Below are 26,737 nucleotides of genomic sequence, written 5' to 3' on the forward strand. Positions count from 1 at the left end.
AGAAGAAGAAAAACAAGAAGAGAGAGAACAAGCCTTGGACAAGCTTCGTGGTGAAGGGGAGCATCGCCGGGTCGTCACGGTACAGGGGTGATGCGCTGATGTGGAGGATGATGGAAACGCGGCGATGGTTAGTATTGTGCGCTTCCCGTATTTACCGCACCCTCCTCACGTAGGCGAAGGGTTGTGTGTGGGAGCCTGCTCGATCTCTGTTGACGGCGAGCGAAGTTGACGATGAGGAGTGCCTAACAAAAGGTGCCCTAGGGTGTTCGAGAGGCGCAAGTTACATCCCCCATCCTGTCGTCAACTCTCCTGCTAATTATTCACAGACTCTTGGTCAAGGAAGTGGATTTCCGGGCCGGATGCACGATGCCGTGTGATAACGTATATATATATGCGGGGATTTCTTACTCATTTATGCGGCTGGCACGAAAATGTATCTACATTATGTATTATTTTGTTCTAAATTCGAAACGTATTCTTCAGTCGAATTTTTTAATACTCAAAAATTACCACGTCATATGTCACCTTTATCGTTTCAACTTAAAGCGAATGTATTTGCGAGCATTGATTTATGTAAAATTGTATCACTATATTTAAAAAAAATTAAAAAATACATTGTATTTTTATTGGATACAATTACGATCAACTTTGAATTGGTTATTGTGTTACATGAATTTTAAACACTATTGTTGACATTGATAGAAACGATTTTTCGTATTAATTGTGGCAACGTCATACAAAGAAAGTCAACTTTCTTTTGAAGTTTTCTTTCGATGTGTTTTTCTACACAAACGCGAGATTAATAAGTTTTTATTAAAAATAAAAAATACATATAAACATGAAAAAGCGTCTGGGATATATTGAATTATTTGTAATATTTTTTTCATGACATTAAATTAAAACAAACATTTTTAATCACGGAAAGACAAATCGTAACTTTCGCCGAAATGCGTCAAGCTTGCCCGGTCGTAGGGAATTTTATAGAGAGAATAAAAACTACGGACCAGGTTTACTGTGTCTGGACGGTGACGTTTATAAACGACGAATGTGAAATATCGGGGCGGCGGCGGCGGTAAAGCGTTTATGCTTTGATATTATGCACGATAACTCTGGGCGCGCTGTTAATACAACGCGAATACGGCTGTACACGGCACGAGCGAGCGCCCACTTTTATCGGACGCCGTTATTTAGACATGAAAAAATTACATCTATTCTGCGGTCGACGTGGACTTTGACGGGTGACCATCGAGACAACGAGGGGGGTCCATTAGGAGTTATCTGAGAATCTATCTCGGATTGCAGATGTATTATGTGTGTATCGTTTCGTACTTTTGCCATTCTCGTGTCCTCTCGTGAGAAATGTTGAGATCTAAAATCTGTCGTTTTCAAATCAAATTACTGCTCTCCCCGTGCGAGCAACCTATGTTCCATTTGCGACGCAGGGATAACGATCTCCGTCTCTGTCTCTCTCTCTCTCTCTCTCTCTCTCCCCGGATCTGACATCGGTCGATCTGTTGCGCAAGTAGTATTGTTTGCCGCGGCGTAATGCACAGCGCGACAGCACAATGAGCGTGAATTTTCGCATGACAATATGCGGACAACGCGTTATGTAAATGGAGGGGGGGGGGGGGGAGGGAGGAAAGGGGATCCAATTTCTGCGGGGCGCAGCATCCGTGAATCCTGGACATTCGACCTGGAGACGAGTCCGCCGCCCGGCTTCGTCGTAGCCGCGCGCGCTGCGCCGCGCCGAGCCGTTGTCACATTCGTGGTCGTCATCCTCCGGATCCAAGTTAGTTGACGGCACCTGCCCATAGACAATGGGTCTACGGTCAGTACGGTACCATTATCCGCCTCTCGCGCCTATGACAACCCCATGAATTATGCAGCGTAATGTAGACGGATATGCACAAGCGCTTCTGTGCACGCGTGCAGGTCCCGCAGCGTGCGTTGTTCCATTACCGAATGGTACCGCCGAAGACACACGATTTACGCTCCCCCCTCTCCCCCTCCTACCTACCTACCATTCTCGTTCACCCTCGTCTAAGCCCCTTTCGCATCGGTAGATTTATGTTTGTTTAGCGGAGCGTAAACCCGCTCTTCTTAGTAATGATCCATGCGCGCGGAAATCTTTCGCCTTCGGTACGCGGCACGACGTGTGACAAATGAATCGGCTCGGCGGAGTGAATTCCGTGGCGCGGGATGAATAAACGTTTTTGATACGTGCGCCGGCGATCAATTCGGCGGCGGGGAAATTTTTCGGCTTCTTCGGTGAACAGCTTCGCAAGGGAAACGCGTGACGCGGGAAGCGGGGGAGGATTGCCGGCGGAAAACTTCAAACTGCTACGCGGATACGTTACTGGTTGACGGGACGCGATTTTGTGTTTCCTCCAAGGAGAAAGCGGAAGCACTTCACTGGATCCGAAGGACGTAGTCTCGCAATAAAATGCGTTCTTTCCGCGGGGACGTCGCAGCCGGAGAGAGCGACGCGCAGGTGGGAGAGAGAGGGACGGGGAGAAAGGAGAGAAGAGAGAGGAAACGAGGCAAATAACTCTCATCCCCCTTCCGCCGTCTTGAATAATATACGCACGCTCGTCCACTTGTTTTCCATATCGTCTACTATTAACGACGGTAAGACGGTACCTCGAAGCGGATCACATCAACAATTCTCGCGCCGCAAGAAAATATTTTCTCTCTCCCTCTCTCTGACTTTGGGAAAAAAAATTGCTCCTCGTACTGAGGAATCGAGTCGGAATATTACGAAAGAATTTTGTCTACGTGAAACGATCCCGACAATGCAATTCACTGCGAAAGTTCTGCGAAAGCTCGACAGCTTTGAGAAATTCTATCGTGCCTCGCTCAAAAAAGAGACACGGTTTCGAAATGCATGCTATATTATCGATGAAGCGATAGCGCAAAAGGTGAAGCCCGCGACACACAAGACAGCGACCAATCGGAGCTGTCAATGGAATAAATGTGAACGCGATCTTCACGCGCCTTAATTTTGCCGCGTATCACAAACATATCGTCGTGCCCATATTCATCCTCCCCTCATTCATTTCCATTTTAATTTCTACAAACAAAAACTACTACGCGGATACATTTTCTGAAAGATTCCGCGAAGATATAGAACACTCTCTTGAAATAGCTACCTACCACGGCGCTAGGAAAGTTTTTCGATCCCGCAATCCCATTTGCATTTCAACCAGGATTTGTCGATAACTTGTATGAAACTTATGAAAGCGAGTGTTTTTAAGGAATTTCAACCAATAGCACTCTGGAAATCAGTATTATCACATAGAAAATAAACGGAATATCTTTAGACGTGGATTAAAATCCGATTTTCAGGATAATCGCATTTCATGAGAACATTACGAGGGAGCGTGTAATCACGCCTCCAGACGTTGAAAAAGACGTTTCGTAATTAACACTGCGCTAAAAGGACTTTTGTAGTTACCTTCGCGCGGCACGTCTGACGTTTTGTTTAATGCAAACGAGAAAAAGAGATCGAAGAGTCGAACGTTAGAAATATATTTTTCATCATTACGCGACGGTCTAGAAATAACATTATGTAAGTAGTCGTTCTGAAATTGTAGCAACGGGAGTTTCAACAAGTTCGGGCAAGTAGTTTAGCCTCCCGGGACACGCGGGCGAGAGCGTATGCGGCACAGAACCGAAGTATGGTCGATAGGTAACGAGTCGTGAAGCACGATTAAAACTTTAAAGCGTTTTCTTCGAAAGCCGGTAGTAGTACCGTCTAACGTAGGACTTTGTCGCGGTTTCCGAAATGCGTTTTCCGCTCGGTTAGAACGGCTCGTTCAGGACGATATTACGATTGTCGATAAGTGTATTTTCCGTTATCTTCCACCGTCGAGCGCTGAAATTCGCGGGGAGAGTTAATATCCGACCAAGTACATTTAAGCTCCAGCAATTTTAGATGATACTCGAGACCGGTTTTCTTGAGCGGAATCGATGTCTTTATAAAAAGATCGAAGAACGGCAAGATGTTTTTCTTCTCTCGTCCCCGTCTATTTTTGTAAATTCACCCAAATTTCGCCAGAAAAACTTGTCCGAGATATTAGACATTAAATATTCAAGTTAATAATTGAATATGATATCAACTGTAACTTTTATTAGAAATGTCTCGCTTCTTGCATTGCAAAATTTATCTCGTTAAGTGCAAATATTTCAGTTCCGGTGTAATATGTCATGCAGATTTCGTTTCTTTTTTTCCGTCTCTATAAATACCACTATTTAATGTACGTGTTAACACGGTTATGAAACAATGCGACAGTGTTTCGCGCAAGAAGATGTGCTAAAAAAAACAACCGTGTACAGGCACTAAGTATTCCCAGGGGCAAAAGAAAAAAAAATGTACCTCAGAAATTAATTCGCGTATCGCGGATCGCTCGATGTTAACACCAGTGCCGTCCAGCCGCGAGTCAGTGAAAGCGTCATTCCCCGAGGGGTCATCCGTTTGGCGAACGGATGACCCCTGACCACTACTGCCGAGTGATCAGTCGCGCAAGAATCCTATGGGAAATCGAACATTATAACGTGACACATCAGTCGCGTCACCGCTGCTGAAGAGCCCCAATTGCCGGCAACTGGATTCACCATGTGTGCTATTTAAGTGTAAACAAGTCTTCTTCTTTTAACGAATAATAGGTAATAAATAGTATTACATAATAGTAGTTTTAATGAATAGTACACACATGTAATAAGGTGTGCATTTTAACGAGTAATATTATATAAAATAATGTAAAATTTTTCAAAGCGATCAATCAAAGTCAAGCAATTAGCTATCGATTAAATATGCATATCTTGAATAAATTTATTAATGAATCAAGCCTGTCAACAGAAAAATATCGATGCCATTTAACGCCTTTAATTTGAATCACAGGTTTTTATCAAACACTTGCTCCTTTCATAGATATTAACATTTACGATATTCAAGTAATAACGTTTTATTTCTAGATATATATTCTACTATTTAATACAATCAGCTATAAATGTGTCAACGATGTATGTTCATTAGCAGTGAATCAGTGTCTCGGTCAATCAACGAGCAGGTTACGTTCTTTGTCGTACACAACAGGATTAAAATAGTCAGATCTATAAAAAGATAGAAAAGTCGATAAAATTGACTCTTCTCTCTCTCTCTCTTTTTCTTCTATATCTTCGACTGTTTCCCCAACTTACTCCACCGCGTGCGGGCTAGGTAATCGGGTAGAAGAGACATGTGTTACAAGGCGAAGCCGATCGATATTGAGTGGGGGTTACATAGAGGAAAAAAAAAGGAGAATGAAGAATGTGTTAATCGTTACGAGACACGCGCGATAATGCGAGACCGTTGCGGTTTAAAAATAGGCGTTATGGCCTGTGATACATTACGTGACACGACGTAGCAGACGTAACTCAAAAATTAGCGTCAACTCCGAGTCCCGTTCTGACCATCGGGACAGATTTGATGAAGATCTCCCCGGCACACTGTCGCGCGCATCGCGCGTGTTTCGCTTCGCACGGCTAACGGCACGACGATGTTAAGCAGAAACGGCGAAAAAAAAAAACGCGACAATTCGTGCGCGATCCGGCACTTTCAGCGTTACACATACAATAATTTACGCGAAGGGGGGGAACGGGGAGAGAGAAAAATGGTACTGCAAAAGTGCGGCAGTATAGTATAATCTGATAATTGCACGCAACCGACAATGTAAATTAACGGAACCGTAAAGATACCACACGGACTGTTTGGATACATTATCGCGACCGAGGAGATCGTATCGCGAATATTAACATTGACATTTGAAGACGAAAACGCACGCAAATCGCGTGGGGGGCTCGCGGCGCTCACTCGTGAGAACCGAGTCGATCTGCAATCTATTTAGCGCGCGCGAGATTGATATTACCGAATTGCCGTCGTGTGAAAAGCGCGGGTATCGATCGCGCGATTTCACGCACGGCAAAAAGATTTATTAAATTCAAGAGCGCTTTTGTACCTCGATCGTATCAAAAATCCCGTCATACGTCGCGGTCGGGATATATCACTGCTGTATTTTAAATCGCGTTGAAAGAAAACGCGGATAATAATATGTATAATGCGTATACAAGCGGTTCTCAAGTACTCTGAAAATCTCACTCGAAGTGATCACGTATGCATGTATAATCGACCTTATTACACCACCCTCCGAGTGGAGAAAGTTTTACAATTTGCACGTTCAAATATAATAGCTTCACGTGGTGCGCTTCTCCTTTTTGTCGCTACGATCGTGACACGCGATCAGGGTTAATTTTACAAAGTGGAGAACTCCATCGAGTTTCTTCTCGCAGGTACCAGGATATCCATGGGGAAAGGGATAGCGCTGTAGGGAGCGCGTTATCGATATCGACGGGATACCGTAAAGAGTAGCTACGTTTCAACATCTGTAAAGATAACGCACGTGCGGAAACACTTTGGCGCAACCCCCCCTCGCCGACAGTCGTAACATTGACACGTTATTATTTTCATGATCTGTCACCCGGCTACGATGGAAGAATGCTCCGAGCGAAAGGGAGAAAGGGAGTTTTTCCTTATCCCTTTCATCCCTACCCGTCCTCGTGCCTGACGTTGACATATCGTCCACGCCGCCGTTGACTGACGGCTCGCCATTGGTCGACGGCGTCCCGCCGTTCCTCATGATACGCAATTTCCCATAGGAGGCCGCGACCTACCCCGTCACTAGACGCCTCTGATCTCATCGACTTTTTATCGCGCCGATGGAAGTACCTCTTATCCATCCTGCGATAAGACCCGAGAGAAGAACCGGCCCCTCTATCCAGCCCAGCTAGCCCTGCTAACAGCGGCGAGTCTTCAAAGCTCGCGATCAGCCCCCGTAAAATGCTCCGAGCATTAAATTGATAGAACAATTACGGAGGTAACCAGAGAGGTACGAAATTAATAAAATATCACGTCGCGCGCTCGCTCGCGCACGCTCGGGAATGCGACGTTGACGAGAGGGTGTGAGCGTCGTGAGCCCGAGCGTGGGCGGACGAGGGGATCTCACCGGCTTACGCGTTCCGGGACGAACAATTAAATTTCACCGGAGAGACCATGAAGCGCTTCATTACGAGAAGATCCTGATCCCATCGTCTTTTCATCGCGCTGATGGGAGAGACATTTCTTCTTATCTTGCCCGACAGCGCTTTTCCATCCCCCCCCCCCAACCCCCTCCGCATTATTATGACAGAAATATAATCCAAGGAAGTCAGGAGCTCTTCATCGATGTAAGGGCAGCGTATCGCTGAACACGTAACGCTAGATTAATACGCGACATTAAGAATTCGATTCGGTTCATTACTCCCGCGCGCGCGTGCGTACGAACTCGTGACTTTCAATTATATAGGAGAAGCTCGCGCTCGTTAACGGAACAAGATACGCTCTCTCCTTCGATTTGCGCCGTAATCGCGCATCGTGAGTACGTGCCGTAAAGATACTTCCAATGGCGATTTCACGGAGGTAGAAATGAGAAATGGCGCGCGCGATTCCACGACGTTTTGTTATATCCGCGCGCGCGATATCAGAGGTCGATTCCGTCTTACGTAATGCCAAGGACTCGCTTCTTTATCTACGCGACTATAAGCGGAGTATAAATGGGCCGCCAAGACGACGATGGTTTCATAGGTAGATACAAAAGTGACTCCGAGCTTCAAGACTCAATTAGGAATACGAGATGAGCGAGAGTCGGGCGCCTTATTGTCGGAGAGATCAGACGAGCTCGCTAGAATCTTTTGTGCATCTTCGTCGCCTAACGACGGATTATTTGCACCGCCTGGGAATTCTCCCCCCTACCCCGCCGCCTGCCGCTTTCATTTAGCTGCGGTACGTCTCCACGACGCCCACCACGACAGGTCAGATTTCCCATCGCCCCGGGGCGATTTCACGTTAAGTGCATGGATCCACCCTCTCTGATATGGCACATCAGCGAATCTACTTTTTCCTCCGTCTCGATGCAAACGACTGAGGAAAACCTTGTAACTTCAGTACTACAGTAAATCTGTAACGTCATTCTCTCTTCAAGGGTATACTATTATAACAGCGCCGAGCTGCAATAATGAGCGTGGAATGCTGTTTTAGCATTAGTCGTGGACGACTCTAAAAACACACGGCGTGTACTAAATATGTTATTCCACGCGAAACTGTATATCTTTCAACTCTAGCCACGTTCCGCGCTCGATTGGAGTTACGAAGATTTCCCACGAACAAACTTTCCGAACCGCGAGAGCGAGTCCGTCTATGGTAAATTTGCAACTCGCGTTTCAATACGGGGGAGCAAGTGCGCCCCCGCGCGTGCGCGTTCGCGTCGATAATCGTCACTGTAATTGAGAAATCGCGAATGTAAAAGCGGTTAATGCTCTCTAAACGACCCTCGATATCAGCGAACGATTAGCATTACGACGACGACGGTGCGGCGAAGGGAGGGGCGCGCGGGGAAGATAGATACATTACCCCGTCGTGACAACATCCATTTCTCCGTTGCTCCTTCGGCCCCTCCTTTTTCCTAGGGCAACCATGAATCTCCGTTGGCGGCATTGTTACGAGATCGGGAAAAACGAGCGGCTAAACCGGCACGCGGATGGTCTTCGGCAGTTCCTTAAAGGGAGATCGAGAGGTCCGCTTCAATGACCGAACGCGATAGTGGGGAGTTCACTGAGTAAAGAATAGAAACAGTAGCTTGATCGACGAATACCGTAAGGCAAAGAATGTATAAAGAGAAGGGAGGGAGAGGTAACGCTGATGCCGGGCATTGTACGAAGAAGTTGGAGCGAATGAACTTTTCTCGGGGCATCATCGGACGATATGTGTGCTCAATCAATGCTTTATACGTTAGTCCGATCGCAAAATTAGAGGAGAAAATGGAATAGTGCAGTTCTTTCGTTGCCACTCAATCGCGAAGAATTGCTTTAATGCATAGGAGAAAAGAAATCGAGCGAGATGATATGCTTTACGCACTGCTGCACGCAATGAAAATAATGGTATTTACGGCGCTTAAACGGCGAAAAGTTAGAAATTAGCATGCAAAGTAACGGCAATTGTGCTATCTTATGCGCGGAACTAGTTCTACATCAAGTCAGATGTCAAGAACTAACTTGGTGCCATTGTTACTGCCAACAAATATTGTTCGTCGCCGGAATTGGGTTAGGCGTGTCGCCTATAGAAGCGTAAGATAAAAGAATAAATTACCAAGCATTTAATCGATAACACTTTCTACGATCGTTTATTGGCGCGTCTGCGATCATTACATAATGCAATTATAATAACAAATGAGAATTAATATTCAATTATTGAATTATACATTTCAACTGCGATTAAATATAAATCGCTTCATTTTCTCTTCTCTATCACCCACCTGATTTTCTCTCCGATGGAGAAATGGAAATTGCATAATTTAAAAGAAAACATTAAAGATTTAGAATCATAAGGCACTTCCGTCAATCCGGACGTCTTCGCTTTTCTATTTACAATGCTCCGCGAATAATTATTTATTAATCGTTCCTTTTTTTATGCGATAATCAGTCCCGGAATCACTATCAACGTCGGTTATCGATCATCGAATCGTGGCGGGCGCGGCGGCCTATTTGCGAAATTAATTCGCCGTCGAGCAAGCGCGCCGATCGCAATTTGAGGGAGAGAGAGAGGTGCCCTTTATTTCGACCTACTTTACTGACTGACGAGCGCGAAAGTACCGGATAAGTGTACAAACAATTGCGCGCGAATCTCGCTCATTTACTATCCGGCAACGGATTACGACGCAAGGTAAGCGGGACCTCCTCTCGATCAATAAGACGCGCCGAAAGTAACGGGATTACGCGACCCTTTCTCCCCCTCCCCGCCCTATCCTGTCCCATCCCTCAGTCAGTAAATTAATCCGCCGTTAACAAACCGTGGCTTCCTTTATAGTTCTCCCCGTCCCGCGTCCTAATCGGGGTGCGACCAAATACCGGCTGCCATCCGAGACGACGCCATCCCCAAAGCAAATTACTTAGTGCGGCATCAGGCAACGTCGCGGCTCGCCTGGTGACGTTGATTGTCGAAATCGTAATTCGAGAATCTCGGAACACTGCCGTATCGCATGTCACAGCCGGATTAATGCTCTCTCTCTCTCTCTCTCTCTCGAAGTGGACCCACAGCGCATCTTCCGCGAGAGCCGAAATATCGAAAACGATGTGAAGAACGACGCGGAAGAAAAATATCGATCTCGCGTCGATCTGAATGTAACCGCTCTACCCGTGATTCTCGCTGATGGAAAATACGCGAACGTATTATAATTTCGTTACTTCACCCTTACGTACGTTTCCCTTTGCCCGTGCCCCTTGCACGCTTGAAATGCTCCGTTTCCCTTTTGCTCGTATGCATATGACGCGATTCAAGTTCAACCAGATGCTAACCGTCATATCAATTTTTTAATATGTTAGGTAAATGGGAAGGAAACGTTATGTTCCCTTCGCTTTATCGCGAGCGCACAAAGCTGACTGCCGCAGGTTTTTCATCTGAAAGCACCTGCGGCTGAATACAGAAACAAAAAGCGACGAGCGACGGCTCTTAGCTGCAAGTAAATTCGCATATCCCGTTGGATGCGGGCTGAAACAAGTGGCTTATATCCCCTCCTTTCCCCTCACCCGCGTCTTACCACCTACACCGTGTCCGCTTATCCTCAACCCTTCCTTCCCCCTTTCCCCTCCGAGCCCTCTCGCACGGTACCGGCAATCGACGACGGCGAAATAACCTGAAATCGTTCCGTGAGACAACGTCGGAAGCGGAATCGATGCCGCCAGCAAGATTCAATCGCGAAAGCTCTCTCGTGTTGGCTGCCACTGGCGGCTGGATGGCTGGGACTTAAGATTGCAAGGTGTACCGACGCGCATTCCCCAGCTGCATGCGTGCATCAAACTCGCGGTATGCACTCGCAAACGCTCCGAGGAAGCGCGAGAATTCGAGATGCTATTGGAGTCACGCGATTCAGTCAAGCAAAGCCTGAAGCTAATGTGTGCAGGCATTTGTACTAGGAATAATAGAATAAATATCTCGACAACGTTATTTTGCTACGAAACAGGGAGGAGGGAAGAAATTTCAGATAAACCGAGCATCCTCAAACGAGTCTTTTCACGCAAATTATGAATAAAAGTTAATTTTTGTCAAACACAATGTCGAGAAGCGATGCATTCTGCGACGTACACCGCAATACAATTTTTATTTTACAAACTTCATTTTTTTAAATGATAATTCCTCAAAATCAAGCTATGAAATTAGTAAAAAATGTTCCATGTGCAAACTCTCTTTCCCTTGTACGTTGTGTATGGTACGAAGGACGCAATCAGTCGGTATAGAGAAAAATATCCAAGCGAACAGGATGAAATCGAGATATTCATATGTAATCCCGAAAAAAGGGGGCTCCTGCGCGCGTTCCGGCAGCTCCCTCATCGCTGACAGTTATAGGACGTCTCGTTTGTAACTGTCGACACGACAAAATCGGGCTTAAAGCCGGTATGTATCCTCCGAAAACCGATGCGGAAATATTGGATTCGACGTATCCGGAGCTAAAAGGAAGCTTCGGCGGCGGGCTGAAGTCAAAAAATATAAATAAAACGAGGGACAATGGGCAAATCGAAGCACGCAAGAGCTTCGCTCTCATCAAATCAGCATACTTGCGTGACACATTTGTTTCTTCCTTGAACACGTGCACGTGACGAGCTGTCTTCTTGAGAAAGACAAGATCAAGATGGAACAATCACGAGATATCGTAATTTCACTCCGTAAGATTGATTACGTAATTTTAATCACGAGGAACATATTCGCGAAAAGTTCGCGACACTCGTACGCGCGGAATTTTCCTTTCTTTGATCCCGCAAACATTGCACTCGTCAACCATTCGATAATCAATCGATAAACTATTTTTAAAGTAAACTTAAAGTAAGTCATCAAAAAGATTCGTTATACCGTGCGAAATATCCCTGAGACAGATTATTCTAATCGATCCCGCGCAAGCTTGGCCGCGTTATATAAATACATTTACGTTCCTCTTATTGGAAAATATGTCGGCTACACAGTGAATGATCAAAGGTCGGTAGCCCGTGTAGATGATGAACGTTGTAGAGCATGAAATAACCGATAACACGTCGAGATGATTCGCGCGATGTACATTAATGTGTCTACCTTATCGTGTCTATCCGAGCCCTCCGTCGCGGTCATTAATCATTTAAAAGCGCAAATTGAATTCAAAAACGCCATCAATAAAGAGCCATCTTAAATATTTATCTAAATTTAGCGTAATAGTGTCACAAGTGTCAATATTTTTGTTTAAATATTTGATCAGTGGGAGTCACCAGAAGACAATTACGCGTAAATAAAATGGCAAACGTATCGGGCAAAATTTATGAACGAAATGAGAAAACTATCACCATACAAATCTCAGCGTCGATGTTAAAATTAAAATTCTATTTCATTCCGCATTCCATTACAATGCAAATGAAAATTCATTGTATCGATAATGATAACAGCGAACGACAAGCTGGACATTAACTCGGTTGACAGTGAATACTCTATATATCACTCACAGTTTAAACGCGAAGCCCACCGAACAAATACACGTCCCAATAATATTAGCAACAAATACAATACATTCAGCGGAAGAGGGTGAGAGGCGCCGAGTGAATTATGTTACAGCCAAACAACGGGGCACACCGTGAAAAACGTCCGGACGCGATAATCCGCTTTGTCCATTATTAATGCCGGACGATCAATTTTGTATATGTTCTTTTTTTCGCGCGCGTATCGCGTAACTGCAAAGGTCAAATACAGCTCTAAGATTCCCTTAACGCGACAATTTCCCGTAGTTTACTCCGATTATAAACGAACGCGCGGACGGGTCCCCGAGCCTTTATACACGCAAAACTTCTCCGTCCAACGGCGAACGACGCTCCCGACGACGTCGATGAAAGTTTCATCCCGAAAATTAACTGGTCGCTCGCGATTAAGCGAAGGGAATCCACTCCTCGATTAGAGTTACGCGGAGGAATTATCGTGCCGACAATGTCACAGCGTGAAATAAACTGCCGCAGGGCGGAGCGTAAAGTTCCTGAAAAGAGCGAAGAGAGCGAGAGAGGAAAAACGAAATCGGCGAGATTCTCTGCCCCTCGCGCTGGCGCCTACCCTTTTTTTGTGCCCCATCGATCCGTATCACAAAGGAAGCGAGGGCAGCCAATGAATCGTGAAGAGGAGCTCCGGGATAAAAATTACGCGGCAATAAAGCGTGATATTAACACAAGTTGCATGCGATCTTCGCCACTTCCCCCCCCCCCCACCCCCTCTTCCCCGAGTCACGTAGTCGCAGAAATGAAGACTTCAGTCGCGCGATAATCTCTTCGCCGGGAATAAAAGAGTCTCTTTGAAACGTACGTGCTAAGTGCCGGGGCAAACTTGAAAATATAGACGGATAAATCATGCCCGCCAAATGGATGAGGACTATAAAGCGATACTAGACAAGCGCGTTATGAAATATATCGACTGTGACTCTTATACTGAAATAACGTTCAAGTCGTAATATGAAACTGGACGCACAAAGGCCGGTATTCATAGTCAAATCTTATTCAAGATCCATCTTAAGCACGATCTTGAGACGTCAATGCTGTTGTTTCATTGGTTAAGTAAGTCTCAAGTCTGCTCGAAGCTAGACTTAAGACAATTCTTGAACTTAAAGATCGGTCTATGAATTCCGTCCAAAGAGACGATGCACCTTTAAATCCAAAGTGCAATTTTTAAGAAAAAGGCAGGTAAACTAAAATGAACTGACTCCGTTAACTGAATGCGTGACTAACGCGGCGATATTATCAGCAAATTCGTAGACGCTTCTATGAATCTGCCAATAATATTACCGCATTAGTCACGCACTTTAAATCTCAGTCACGTCAACTGGGTCAGCCGATGTCAGCTATATACCATATCAACACAATATTACTATCAGTCAACCGATCACGACTAAATGAAGCGCCGGGGACCTCAATTTTCACCACGTGCGCGTTCCAATCCGCGCGAAATACACGTAACACTCTCCCTGCGTATGAATTTAATTCCAAAGGGTGCGTTTTAATAATGCCTTTCGAGATGGAAAAGCCTATTTCGATATTTCTCTCGTCTTCACACCACCGCCGCCGGGGTGCCGCAATCGGCCGTGCGAGGCACTTCATCGTTCCGCCGCGAAATTGGAAGAAATATCGTGGTACGCGTCGTACGTGTCGCGACGAGGAAATTAAGAAATGAGATTACCGGAATGGGGCGAACGACGGCGTGAACGGGAGAGAACGAACGAGCCGTAGTCGGGAGAAAAAGAGAGAGAGAGAGAGAGAGAGAGAGAGAGAGAGAGAGAGAGAGAGAGAGAGAGAGAGATGCGACGAGGACACGCGACAAAAGGGTGCACTACGCCGACGATGGGAAGGGTTGGGAAACGGAAGTGGGCAGGCTGGCTGGCTGGCTGGCTGGCTGGCTGGCTGGCAGGCAGGCAGGCGTAAGAACGGGTCCGGGAGTGCCGGTCGGGATGCGGGGAGGAAAGAAAGTCGGAAGAACTGCGGGAAGGAAACTCTGCGGCGGATCGGTTCGTTAAACCACCTTGGAGAAAGAAAACTCGACGTGTGTGCTCTCCGATACACACACCGCTCTTGGCCGGAGGTGTCCTCCCCCTCGATACCTCAACAGTAGTGGTAGCAACAGCACCAGCAGCAACAACAGCAACAGCAGTACGTGCGAAAGTCCGCGCGTATCGCACACGCGTGCAGTAGTGTACACGTACGTATCGTGTGCACATGAGACGCCGCAACGGCCGTTCGCATACGAGCCCCCTGGTCTTTTCTTTGATCGCGAATAGACTCGTTTTCTCTATTTTTAAAGACACGCTCGTCCCTCGTATTTGCTATTTATCGACTACCACGCTCGTGCCTGCACGCCCGCTTTTCCTACCTGCCTCTGCCTGTCCGTGTTTGCACTTGGAAGAAGTAGAGCAGCCTGCGTCCACGAACACTTTAATCTTTTCTTCTTTATCCGTCCGCACTCTGCCTGCCCCTCTGTGTACGCTACATACGATATTGTAAACGGAGTTTTCTCACGAAACGCTACCGGCATCTCGAGATATTTACGGTTAACTGGAATGCACAGGTTCCACAGTTCGATCCGATTGTAGTTGTAATTTTGCTCTTTTTTTTCGAGCAGAAAACATGCTTGGGTGTGTTTGTATATTATCCTCGTATATTATATTGTCATATTCTTACGTTATTTTTATCTCAGCTTGCGGCCAACGCAACCGCATTCTACGATGCATTTTAATACATTACGTTTCTTTTATATTCATATCTTTTTTAATCTCATATATATAGCGTTAGCAGTAAATATAATCACTATCGATATATAATTTTGAGCTTCCGAAGAGGCATGATTTGTCGAAAGTTCGTTTCACATTAATTAAATCTGTGTTATGTAATTCCGATCTACATTTTAGTTAAATAATAGAAACGTAATCATAATATTGAGCGAAATACAGAAAAACAGTAAATGACATACGCAACATCGTTAGCAGTTGCTGGCTTTCCAGATATATTTATTACAAAAATAATAAATAAAAAAAGGGGAAAGGAAAGAGAGAATGCAATATTCCTCTATTTTCGACTTTTCGACTGTTATTACAACCATGTCCTGTTATAACCGTAGTCATTAATAATTAATAACGAGTTCATCCACGTTCGAGGTGTTTGCGCTGATGCCTCTTATTAACAACGCAAATACCGTCGCGACATTCGCTAACGTTGCAAGTTCGGTCGGCCTCATCGTAAGAATTATCGATTTTACCCGCCGTAAAACACAAGTATGAAGAAATCACACGGGTAGATGTGGCGAAAGATATAGGACGCTCGAGTGACCGTGTCATAACTATGTCATAACTATGAATCTTACAAGATGGTAACAGACGTTTCTGCGAAGCCATCTCTAACAAGAAATAAGTGAAATTGATTTTATCCAGATCCATTCGCACCAACACACATACACGCAAAAACTAGTCACGTGTGTTGTACGCTGTTGAATCAACTGGAAGAATAGCAATTAATAGACTCGGTACATTTATTGACTTTTTCTCATCCCACCGCGCCTTTCCTTTTATTTTTTTTTTATTTACACGCCCCATTCCCAAACACATCGAAAATATAATCGTGCGTGATTCGCGTGCTTTGAACAACGCCGCGATAGAATTTTCACCGCAATATTTCTGCGTGTGCAAATGACACACTTGACAAAGGCCAACCTGCAAACGCGTATCGTCGCAGTCGATATAATTGTTACATTTCGAACGTGTTTTTGTTATTACGACACACGCAGCGCGCTTGCCCTTCGCAATTTTCAATCGTCGCAATTACGTTAATGTAAAATCGCTGAACCAACAAATAAAAAGGAAAATTTCATTAAAAAATAGGGAAAAAGGGAGGATGTATCCTGATTTTTACGCTCAAATTATGAAACATTTCAGTAATTTTCAAGGCAGATATAAACGGAATATTTTATATCTTTCTACTTCTGTCCTAATTTTTAATCATCTTTTCGTCCCAGAATATTTTCGAAATCTTCATCGTAAGTTTCAAAGATTATCGTTGACATATGAGGATTCGCCAACTTATGGAGATACGTCAATATTTAACATCTAGAAAAATCGATTGCTTTCATCACATCTAATATCAAATATTGCAACATTTCAGTTTAAACGGAAAAACATCCTGAATCTTTAACAACCTAGTCCTTAATTTTTATCCGTTTTTATCGGAAGAATACATTTGAAATCTTCGAAAGCTTCGTCTTGTGTAAATTTCAACGATTCTGCTAACACAAACCTATAGACACACGTCAATATTTATAACGTCTAAAGAAACCGATCGATTTTATCGCTAATACCAAATATTGCGGCAGCATTGATAGACGGCCACTCTCCGGCCCCGTCCAATCGAGAAATTAAAAGCTTCTTAGCCGGCAGCAACTCCGGCGCACTCTTAATCTTTAACGCGCGCCAAGAGAGACGATTTAATCTCGCCGCCGTCGAGCGAGGGGGCGGGATTAATAAACGGGCTGAAAGCGTCCATCTGCGGCACTGACACGAAAGCATGAAAACCTGAGAGAGGCCGCGAGGCACGGCATCCCTTCTCCCCCTAAAGACCCTAAACCCGAAGCCAAGAAAGCTCCGGCGTGAAAGTGTCGGCGCGCCGTGCCGCGTCGTCCCGTATCCAGAAACGACGCTAAAGTACTTGCGGAATCGCAGTACGTGTCCGAACTTCCTCCGGCCTCCGACCCCTCCCGCCGCAACCCGGGAATCTCGGTTGTCCAACTTCCCCCCCCCCCCGCCCCTCCGTAAGAGTTCCCCAAACTTGGTGGCGTAGCCTCGCCTATTATAACGGCCAAGTTCCAGGCTTCTGTCCGGACCCATCCGTCCACGCACACCACAGCGCGGCGCCCTTTAATATATTCCCGTGTAACGTGTCGCCGGCCGCGTCCGTGTACACCGGTCGGCTTGTGTCTGTACGCATGTTTCCGGCCCTACGTGCTTTAAACACGGGGTCTGTTCCTGTCATAAGACGGAGAAGCGGCCGAGGCTATCGATCGGCGCGAAAAGCGATACCGCGAGGACGCCAAACGAACGGCCCTACTCCAGATGGAGGCTCCTTTGAAGACTGTGATAATTGGGCATTTCTGTGTAGAAACGAGCTACATCTCACCGTTATTACCATTATTGTTAACTTTAATAAGGTATTCCAGCTAAAAATGAAATTTCTCTCTTGAGATTGCTTCAATTCTTGTATCAAATTATTTGATAGAGGAAGAAAGAGCGATCCAGCTGCGTGCCTTTGTTTGCATAATTGAACTCGTTAAGTCAGTAATTCGAATCGAATGGGAAAGCGCGTCGATTATCAATTTTTTTTCCACTGATGAAGAAAATGTTAAAAACATTACCGGCGACGTGCGCCCCCGGCGTTACGGCAATCGGCCACGCGGAAGTGAATGCGAACGCGCGCAAGGTAGAATCCAATCGAATCCCTTACCGCCAGAAATACGGATAAGCGACTTCTCGGTCGTCGTCAATCTCTTGTGATCAACGGAACGGAATCTCCAGACCTTTCTGCCTGATTGACGGGGGAGGGCAGAATATCTTTGCGCCTGAATTGCAGCGCCTTAATCGAATTCTCGGCGGTGCTCGGTGAACTTGTTTAGTATCGGGAGCTCTAGACGTCGGAGACAATTGGCCAAAGTAAATGCCGAGGTGTGAATAATGCACTTGCGACGCGAATACGCGCGCGCGCGCGCGCGAGGTAAAACGTGAAGAGGTAAGATTTCAATTGCCAGCGCGTCGTTATTAAAAAATTCCTTCACCTAAGCCATGAGTCGCGACTGAAATATTCGATTCTTTCTTTCTTTCTCTCTCTCCTTAAATATACATTCCGCTCTCGATGGGAAATTAATTTTCGCGTGACTTGGCTCGATATTGCAATGATGACGCGAGATTCGTGGACACAAGTTGCGCAACCAAAAGCACCGGTCAAAGGCGGAAATTTAGACCGGATTTAACGAGATCCTCGGAGCTTTTCGCACGAGAGCTCTACGATGTTAACGCTACTGCCGCTCCCGTTCGCCCGTATTCGAAGTAAGCAGCAGAATCGATACCGAAATAAGTCAAAGAAATCTTACATATTCGCGAAATTTGATTACACGTTCGCGCGTACGTAGCTTTACACTGACGGTGGCGCTAAGTTTAAGTGGCACTCGTGAAAAATGCAAGCCGTGCGCTACGCTATGCAATGACTTTGAGATAGTTTGAACTAGTTTGCAGTGACATACAGTATCGACAGTTTCACAGTTAAATGAACGAATGTCATTGAGCCAGTTGGAACGTACGATTAATCGCGTCAACAAATATATCAGAGGATATAGAAAGTTACTCTTTAAATAACGCGGAGAGTATGTACTATCGGAAAATCATTAGATGAAATCCACTTGTAAAGTTATCTACCGCATCATGTTAAAAAAATACATCGACACAACTCTTAATTTTGATTCGGTTTGTCCAGATACAAAAAATATACAGTTGAAAATTTGAAATAGACACGATAAATATTTATATAGATATTGTAAATTTGAAACTTTTCGTCAGCTTTTTAGGTTTAATTTAAAATTTTTAAAAGATTTTTTTTTTTTTTTTCAACGATACGTGGTAGTTAACTTTAAAACGGAGTGGGTTTAAATTAATGATTTCCCGATATAATGTATCGCGGTATAACAAATTTTTGTCCGGCGGTTAACATTTCGTTTTGCTCTTTTACTGCACCAAAGAATTGCAATTGTGTCTGTGCGTCCGAGGAAGGCTGGAGAACACACGAACGACATAGTAAGGTCAAAGGTTTCCACTACGTTACTTATGTCATCCGAACACGAGCGTAACCCCCTAAAGGGTTCATAAAAATAATTGGACGCTCAACGGAACGAGAGAAGACGTACAAAGAAATAGCGCAACAAATTTAAGCGACGTAAGTTCTCTGATACGTTCCCGCAATATTCTGTATCAACAAAGTGATATCCTCCTATACCATCGACTGACAAAGAGCCGCGGATATCTCTCGGTAGCTTCTTATTCCCGGCGTAATCATTCACTGCGGATTTGCAGAAATGTCTGCCGCACGAATCGCACGATATCATAAATTCTATCGCGGCAGTAGTACCGCGTCGCAATATTCAATTTTATAATTTCGGTGTTATGTGCACTGTGTTATTTTATGATCTCGTAGTTACACAATGAATTAATTTCCTCTAACAAAATGTGAATTAACTTTGACCGTTCCATAACGTTAAACCATAGAAACGTGAAAACTGTTAAAAACAAATGCTAATACGCAAACCTGTTTAAAATCGCAAATATTTTTTCACTCAGAAAATAATTTCACGTATTAAATACTTTATTCTTTGGTAAATGCAACTCTATTGTAAATGCATCAGTTAATTTAGCTACTGTTTTTTTACCTATGAGAGGAAAGAAAAAGTGGATCTGATTAGCCGGAGTTAACGATTTTGGTCGAAAAAAATTGAAAAAAGCGAATAGCGATCATCGATGCCGAAAAGCGATCGTGCGCTTGTTTTTCATTGGTCCTGACGAAAATATATTTTGTCTCTCTGATTCTCGTCGCGACATTCTCTATCGTGAGAGAGTCAGACGAAAATAAAATTGAAGCTTGCCGATGTATCGGTATAAAGTTTGGTTTTGCCTGATATTTTCAACCAAACAAGACAAATACGGCATAGAAACGAGGTAGAAGTAACTTCGATTTGCGCTTTATAGAAAACCGGTAAAGATATATAGGAGGCTCGTAAAAATGTAAAAATATGAAAATACGCGTGTTTTTTCCTAAATATTATTACAGAAAATACAATTGTGTAAAAAGCATTAAATTTCCAATCAATGGCACACAACGAACGTTAGCGGCACGCTTGGATAAATTGAGAACGATTTTTGCGAGATCGCCGTTCGTTTTGCATTTCAATCATGTCCCAAGTTAAATATTAACTGATCGATACAATTTCGATCGAAATATTAACTGATCGATACAATCGGGACAATTTTGCTGCGTTAATATTTTAGACTTCGATGTTAGAGATTTGTTACGTTTATACTTTACGTCGTCGAGTATGCGAAAATTCCGCGGAGCGGATCAAACTCGTTACGCGAGGCAAGTGAAAGATAACGATAAAGAGAAGAATACAATCGGAAGGGGAGGAAGGAAAGAGGTAGAAGAAGAGGTGCAACGCTAATAATAACGCGCGGTCGTGATTCTGCCGTTGCGCTCGTTCAAATGCAACAACTGGCAGGAAGTAAGAGGATGTACGCAAATGCCGACATACCTGATTTCTCGTCGACGTTGGTACCGCTCCCAGCAACGTGTGAGGCAGCCTTCATTAGTCCGAGGAACAGCAACACTACACTCCACATGTTCTCTCTCATTCTTCCGCGCAAATCGTCGGAATGGGAAAAAAATTATACGCGCGCGACGTTACAACGGCGTCGTCGTGTGGCAAGGAATACGCACTCTCTCTCTCTCTCTCTCTCTCTCCGACCGCACAAGACCGATCTGCAGTCAACTCGTCTACGAGCTGACTGTGTTCACGTCGTTCGCCACCCACGCGTTAAGTCATCGTTTCAATTCGCTGACCGAGTCACTCGCGGGCACTTGCGCGACGATCATTAGCGCGCTCGGCCGGCGCAATCACCAACATCACCACTTGGTCAACTTGCATCTAACGCGCTTCTCGAAATTCGCGAAGGGCGCGTAGCGATGTGACGGGCAGCCGACGGTAGACGTTTTCTTTTGATCCAGGATCTTAAGATAACCACTCGTCGCCGAACGCATCCCCTGTTGTCCGCGTCGAATGACCTCGGCGCGCGGTGATACCGATCTACGGGCAATAAAGCGCTTCCGGTACCATGCGCTGTTGCTGCTGCGCGCCCTGTTTTTTCGTCTCTAATTAAACACTAATTAAAGCACCGCGCATTCTCTGGTCGTGCACCGCTTCTCTTTTTTTTTTCTCTCCTTCCTCTCTCTTTCTTTCTTTCTCTGTTCTTCCTCCCTTCCACCTTCCCTTCCCGTTCCACCACTGTTCGTTATTAAAGCGCAGCACGAGGATGGTAATCTCCGAGACGGCGGAAAATCTCTTGCGCTTCCGATCTATCCAGGCGCCGCCATCGCCGATAACCCGTACCGTTCGCCATGGTATCAATGGGAATCTCCAACGGTTACGGTACGATTCGAGAAACAGTTCGTCGCGTCGTTGTCGAAAGGAAGAGAGGAGCCAGAGGAAAGATCCGGAGAACGTTCCCCACACCGAGGAGAGACGTTCGATTTTTCGAGAGACGTAGATCAGATTGATATGAGCGTAGTCACGATCGAGCCGAGTACTCCAGATTCACGACGCTAAATTGTCCATTGTACAGATGCTATCGCGTTCACACGAGGTTCTACTTTCATCGTTTGCGTTGCGGAGCACGACACTGTCCCTTCGCGATAACGATCGGCCGCCGGGTCTCTCATCCGTCCGGGCTAATTACAAAATCGACACAATCTTACGTCCGATCACTCCGTGTCCGCGGCCACGATTAGAAGTACCATCGAGCGATCCCCGCGCCGGATAAAACCCTTATCGTCGCCGTGATTTGTGAGGACAATTTATTAAAACGTTGACAATAAACTCTCTGCCGAGGTTACGGGCGGCATTCGAGGTTCGCTCCGGACACAGCTCTCCGGTTCACCGTACCCCGGACAAGCGAGCTTGTCGACGGCGACCTATCCCAATATGTATAAAAACCGAAGGACTGCGGAGATGTTCAATCACGTCGGATCACCACAGATTTGGGGGTTTTCCTGGAATCGGTCCAAGTAACGACCTAGAAGGACGCAAAGGCCTGCAATCACGCTGGGGCAGCAATAATTGTGAACCAGGTGGAATCGATTCGAGGAAGGATTGAAAGAAACCGATGGATCCGATCACCCTGTCATCGTTTGTTTTCTTTTTTCTTTTTCATCGATCGGAGATCGTTCGGGAAACGAGAAACACCTCGAGTCAGAGGATCCTCCCACAATTTTCATTCATCTCTCTTCATCATGACAAGTCGTTACGCCGTTTCGCATCGCGCATCACATACGCACAGTTTACGCACAAGATTACGAGCACGTTAGGGAAACAAACATGCTTGTGCTCGAAAATAGAAACGTGACTCTCCGTTGCGATCGACTCCGTCACGAGGACACAAGAACACAGGAGAAAACGTGATTTATTATCCTTTCTACCCTAATTCTATTTTACGTCCGCTCCGCGGGATCTGACATGTGCGAGTCGCGCGAGTCAAATTCGACGAGGTCCCACCGCGCGTGTCGTCCGCGGCATCCCCGAGGAGGAAAAAAAAATTCTGCGGCACGTCGCGCACGTGCGGTTTTTTTTTCCCCCGTCGTCGATTATTCCTCACCCTCCCTCGGGTTATCGCCCGGCGAGTGGCACGAAGAGACGCGCGACAGCCACCCCCTCGCGACGCAACGTAACACGCCACTGGGAACACGTGGTTCTCGACCGACGGCGGACGGCACACTGACGGAAAAGACGAGCAAACGGCGGCGCCGCGACAGACGCGCAGCCTGCAAAGCCTCCCGAGGAGGTGGCGGTGGAGGTGGCGGTGGCGGAGGAAGAGCGGAGGGCGCGGCGAAAGGGGTTCCTCGGACTCGTGCTGCACCACCACCACTACCGCCACCGTCGCCGCCGCCACCACCACCGCCGCCACCGCCACCACCACCACCACCATCACCGGGGAGGATACCAGAAAGGGATGTCTGTTTCTATATCTAAGGGTGCGCGTACTCGAATAATGCACGTCGTCGGAGTGGACAGAGGGTGAAAGCGGCCGGGATATATACACGCGTGCTCCTCGACACCCTCCTGTCGTGTCCCTCGACCTCCACCCTCCTGCACCCTCCGCGAAATAGAACGATATGCGAGCGCGAAGTGGCACCGATAATAGCATCGCGATAAACGTTGTACTCGCGCGGGCTCGCTCGCCGAAAACTCTGTCGTCGATAGATATTTAATTCTCCCCCATAAGAGCCGAGATGATGAAGTAATACGTTTCAATGCGCTCGTTTGCGGTCTGATTATTTAATCGAGTCGTCGACACGGCGATCGAACGACGTGGAATCGAAAGATGTGTAAAACACGAGTTTATCCGTCGAAATCTCAGGGACGCGCTCTCGTGTACGTGGAGAGGTGAATTTAATAGACAAATAATTACTATTAATGTGAATTTGTGCTCACTGATAATTGGGCGTGCTTTACGTAACATGGCGAATCTGTATCTCCTCGGGGAACAGAGATACCCGGTTTCGATATCTAAGGGAATACGTACCATTGAACAGCCAGTGAATGCGAAAGAGATACGCGCCAATATAATGATTTGCCAACTACGCGTACGTGCAAAACACGCGATTAAAGATAATAATAAATAAAAGAAAGAGAGACCGAGAGGCGAGGCAACGCGCACCTTGCTTATTTATTGTGTGAAGCGGCGTGGCGCAAAAATAAATGGTTTAAATTATAGTTGTAAAATAACGGCCAACGTAAATTAGGCGGGTCGCTGAAACTGTTACGATACCCATGTAATTAGCCGCGCCGTAATATTTGCATATTACTCGAAACTTCTGCACCCGCGGAATGCGACGTTACACACATACGTTACCGCTGTGCGCGATACAAAAGGTCAAAAGCAAAGCGCCGATACACGCGCGATATATTTTACGGAATACCAAACTATACAAACGCGCAGTTACAAATCACATAATTCTGATACTGAGTTTCAACTAATTATGCTAGAAGCAGTGCACGGACGAATTAGATTAGTGAAAAGAGATTACTTGAAAATAGAAAGGTAATTATTGTTAAAACATTCTAGAAGGAGAAAAGCAAATCTCTTTGAATAAAATATCTTTATGTGCAATAATCTTTTTACTTCATAATCTACATCTATATGCATCTGTATACTTTGACGATAAAATCTGATTCATATCGACATTTCATTTTTTTTTATTTCTTCTTGTGTGCTACAGTCGAGTTCATTTCAAACGTAGTTCAGTTCTTATTTGGCAAAGATATTGGTTAAATAATTATTTCAGCCGATATCATTGCTTTTTGTTTTGAGCAAAAATAGGTCGAGTCTTAGTTAATGCAAGACATTTCTTTTCGTTTAAGGTTTTGATTCCGTTCGCGATATTTCCTCGGCGCAAATATTTGCGTTAAATTTATCGGAAGGATCAATAACCTGTCAAACTGCATACATGTTGCATCGCGGCGAACAGCCTTAATATTGCATTAATAATCGATTGATAAACAAACTTAAAATATTTCGCGCTTAAAATATCTCGACTATCCGCGATATCGATTTCTCGATCTGCAAAAGAAATCCGCACTCACGCCAACGAAGCAGCAAATTCTCGAGTACACACGCGCGGACGTTCGAATAATAAATTTAAATTGATTCGCGAGACAGCGGCCAATTTTCGCGTTGAACGTTAAATCTGGGAGGAGCCCAGGCCATTCAGACTCGGCACGAAGGCAGAGCTCTTGATAGTCGGGTTAAGGTGCTTGCGCGTACTCGTTCGTCCGTGCACGAGTGCTTGCTTTCGGTTCAGTGTCGAAGACGGTTTATAGTGGTTTAAGAGGACTAGAAGTCGACGGCGTGGCCAGGGAGAGAGAGGGGAAGGGTTGGGCGACGCTGGTGGAGGAACAGATCGAGGTAGGGGATGAGAGACCTCGAGGCGAAAGAGGCGGATGAGGAAGCAGATGCTCCCCAACCGGTGTCACGGATCATGGTCATCTTGAAAGCTCCTGAAAGGCAGGAATGCTCCTCTCCTCCCTTCGCTGCACGTCCTCACCGAAAGCTATCTCCCCGAGAAGGGAACGACTCACTCCTCTCCTCAGGGTCGTGTGGACCCTGGTATTCTTGTACAGATGTGTGCACGCGCGCGTATGTGTGTCTATGTGTCGCGAATAGTGTGTAAATATGTAGAGGGGTCCCTCCCGAGAGCGAAAAATGGCAGGTACTTTGCGGACGACGGTTTCATCCGGGGCTCGTTAACTCGTTTACTCGTGTCAACCTTCGTTTCCACGTTTTTCGTATGTCCCTTCATCGACGCCCCCTTTTTTTTTGTTCAACTTCTGTATAGTTTGCCAATATAATCGCTTGGTTCGGACAGAAGCGATAAATTTGAGAAAACGTCAACGCTGGATTGATGAAATGAGGAAAAGTGAGTTTTTAAAAGATAATAATCTCGCTCTCTGTGAATGAATAAGTTTTAATTTTGGCTACTTTCGTAAATTACACGTAAAAAAGAGAAAACTCTTCCGAGTCGGCATTTTAACGTTCGTACTCATTAACCATTCCATTTAACTGCTTTGTATAATTGTAAAAGATTTTTGCTGAATAACGAATTATTAAATGTTGCCAAAATATTTCTCCCTTCACAACTTCCGACACAATCTTGAACGAGTCATATATTACCACCCTAAATTGTTTGCATCGTGAGTTCGTAAAACGCACGATAATGACCCCGCTTCGCCACTCTCACGCGCAATATATATTTCCGTTATTTTTTGCATAAATCACATTTAATTACCGCGAGGCATGAGATTTCGTGACATCGAGAGAGGCACGAACACGCCGCCGCTGCGGTTATCGTCTCGTGTTCGCGTCGATCACGTCGTGAAACACGGCAGACCACCACTCGATACTACGAGCCCCGGGACACGGGAACAATATTTCGCGGAAAATAATATAATATGCCACTGTTACTATGTTATGATACTAAAGATCGCGCGAGCTTGTTAAACGGCAGCCGGCGATCGGAGGAACCCAAACGCGACACGCACGTCTCGAACGACTCTGTTCACGCGAAAGTGAAAACGTGGATTTTCATGAATTTCCACTCCCCTCCCACCCCCAACAAAATTTTTACGATCGACGAAATGATTTGATTAGTTTTTTTTTTTTTCGTAATAGCTCTGGGACTCTCGGAATATTTTTCTATCCTTAAAAAAGTTTGAACTGGCGAACACTTTAATTCGATCTTTACTCCGAGGATAGAATCTTAATCCTACTGTTTTTTT

General features: G+C 45.4%; 1 protein-coding gene across 2 annotated transcripts in view; it reads right to left on the bottom strand.

Annotated features, from left to right (window-relative positions):
- Positions 1-23,255, bottom strand: part of LOC105839826 (nephrin) — a 352,537-nt gene extending 329,282 nt beyond the window's left edge. The window contains exon 1 of one of the 2 annotated variants that reach the window (XM_036295449.1): positions 20,942-23,255. In XM_036295449.1, coding sequence (XP_036151342.1) covers positions 20,942-21,041 — 100 coding nt within the window. In that variant the 5' untranslated portion in view covers positions 21,042-23,255. The remainder of the gene's footprint in view (positions 1-20,941) is intronic. The other variant, XM_036295450.1, reaches the window with a different exon arrangement.
- Positions 23,256-26,737: the final 3,482 nt, after the last annotated feature.

The sequence above is a fragment of the Monomorium pharaonis genome, chromosome 1, assembly GCF_013373865.1.
Source record: "Monomorium pharaonis isolate MP-MQ-018 chromosome 1, ASM1337386v2, whole genome shotgun sequence".
Classification (NCBI taxonomy): domain Eukaryota; kingdom Metazoa; phylum Arthropoda; class Insecta; order Hymenoptera; family Formicidae; genus Monomorium; species Monomorium pharaonis.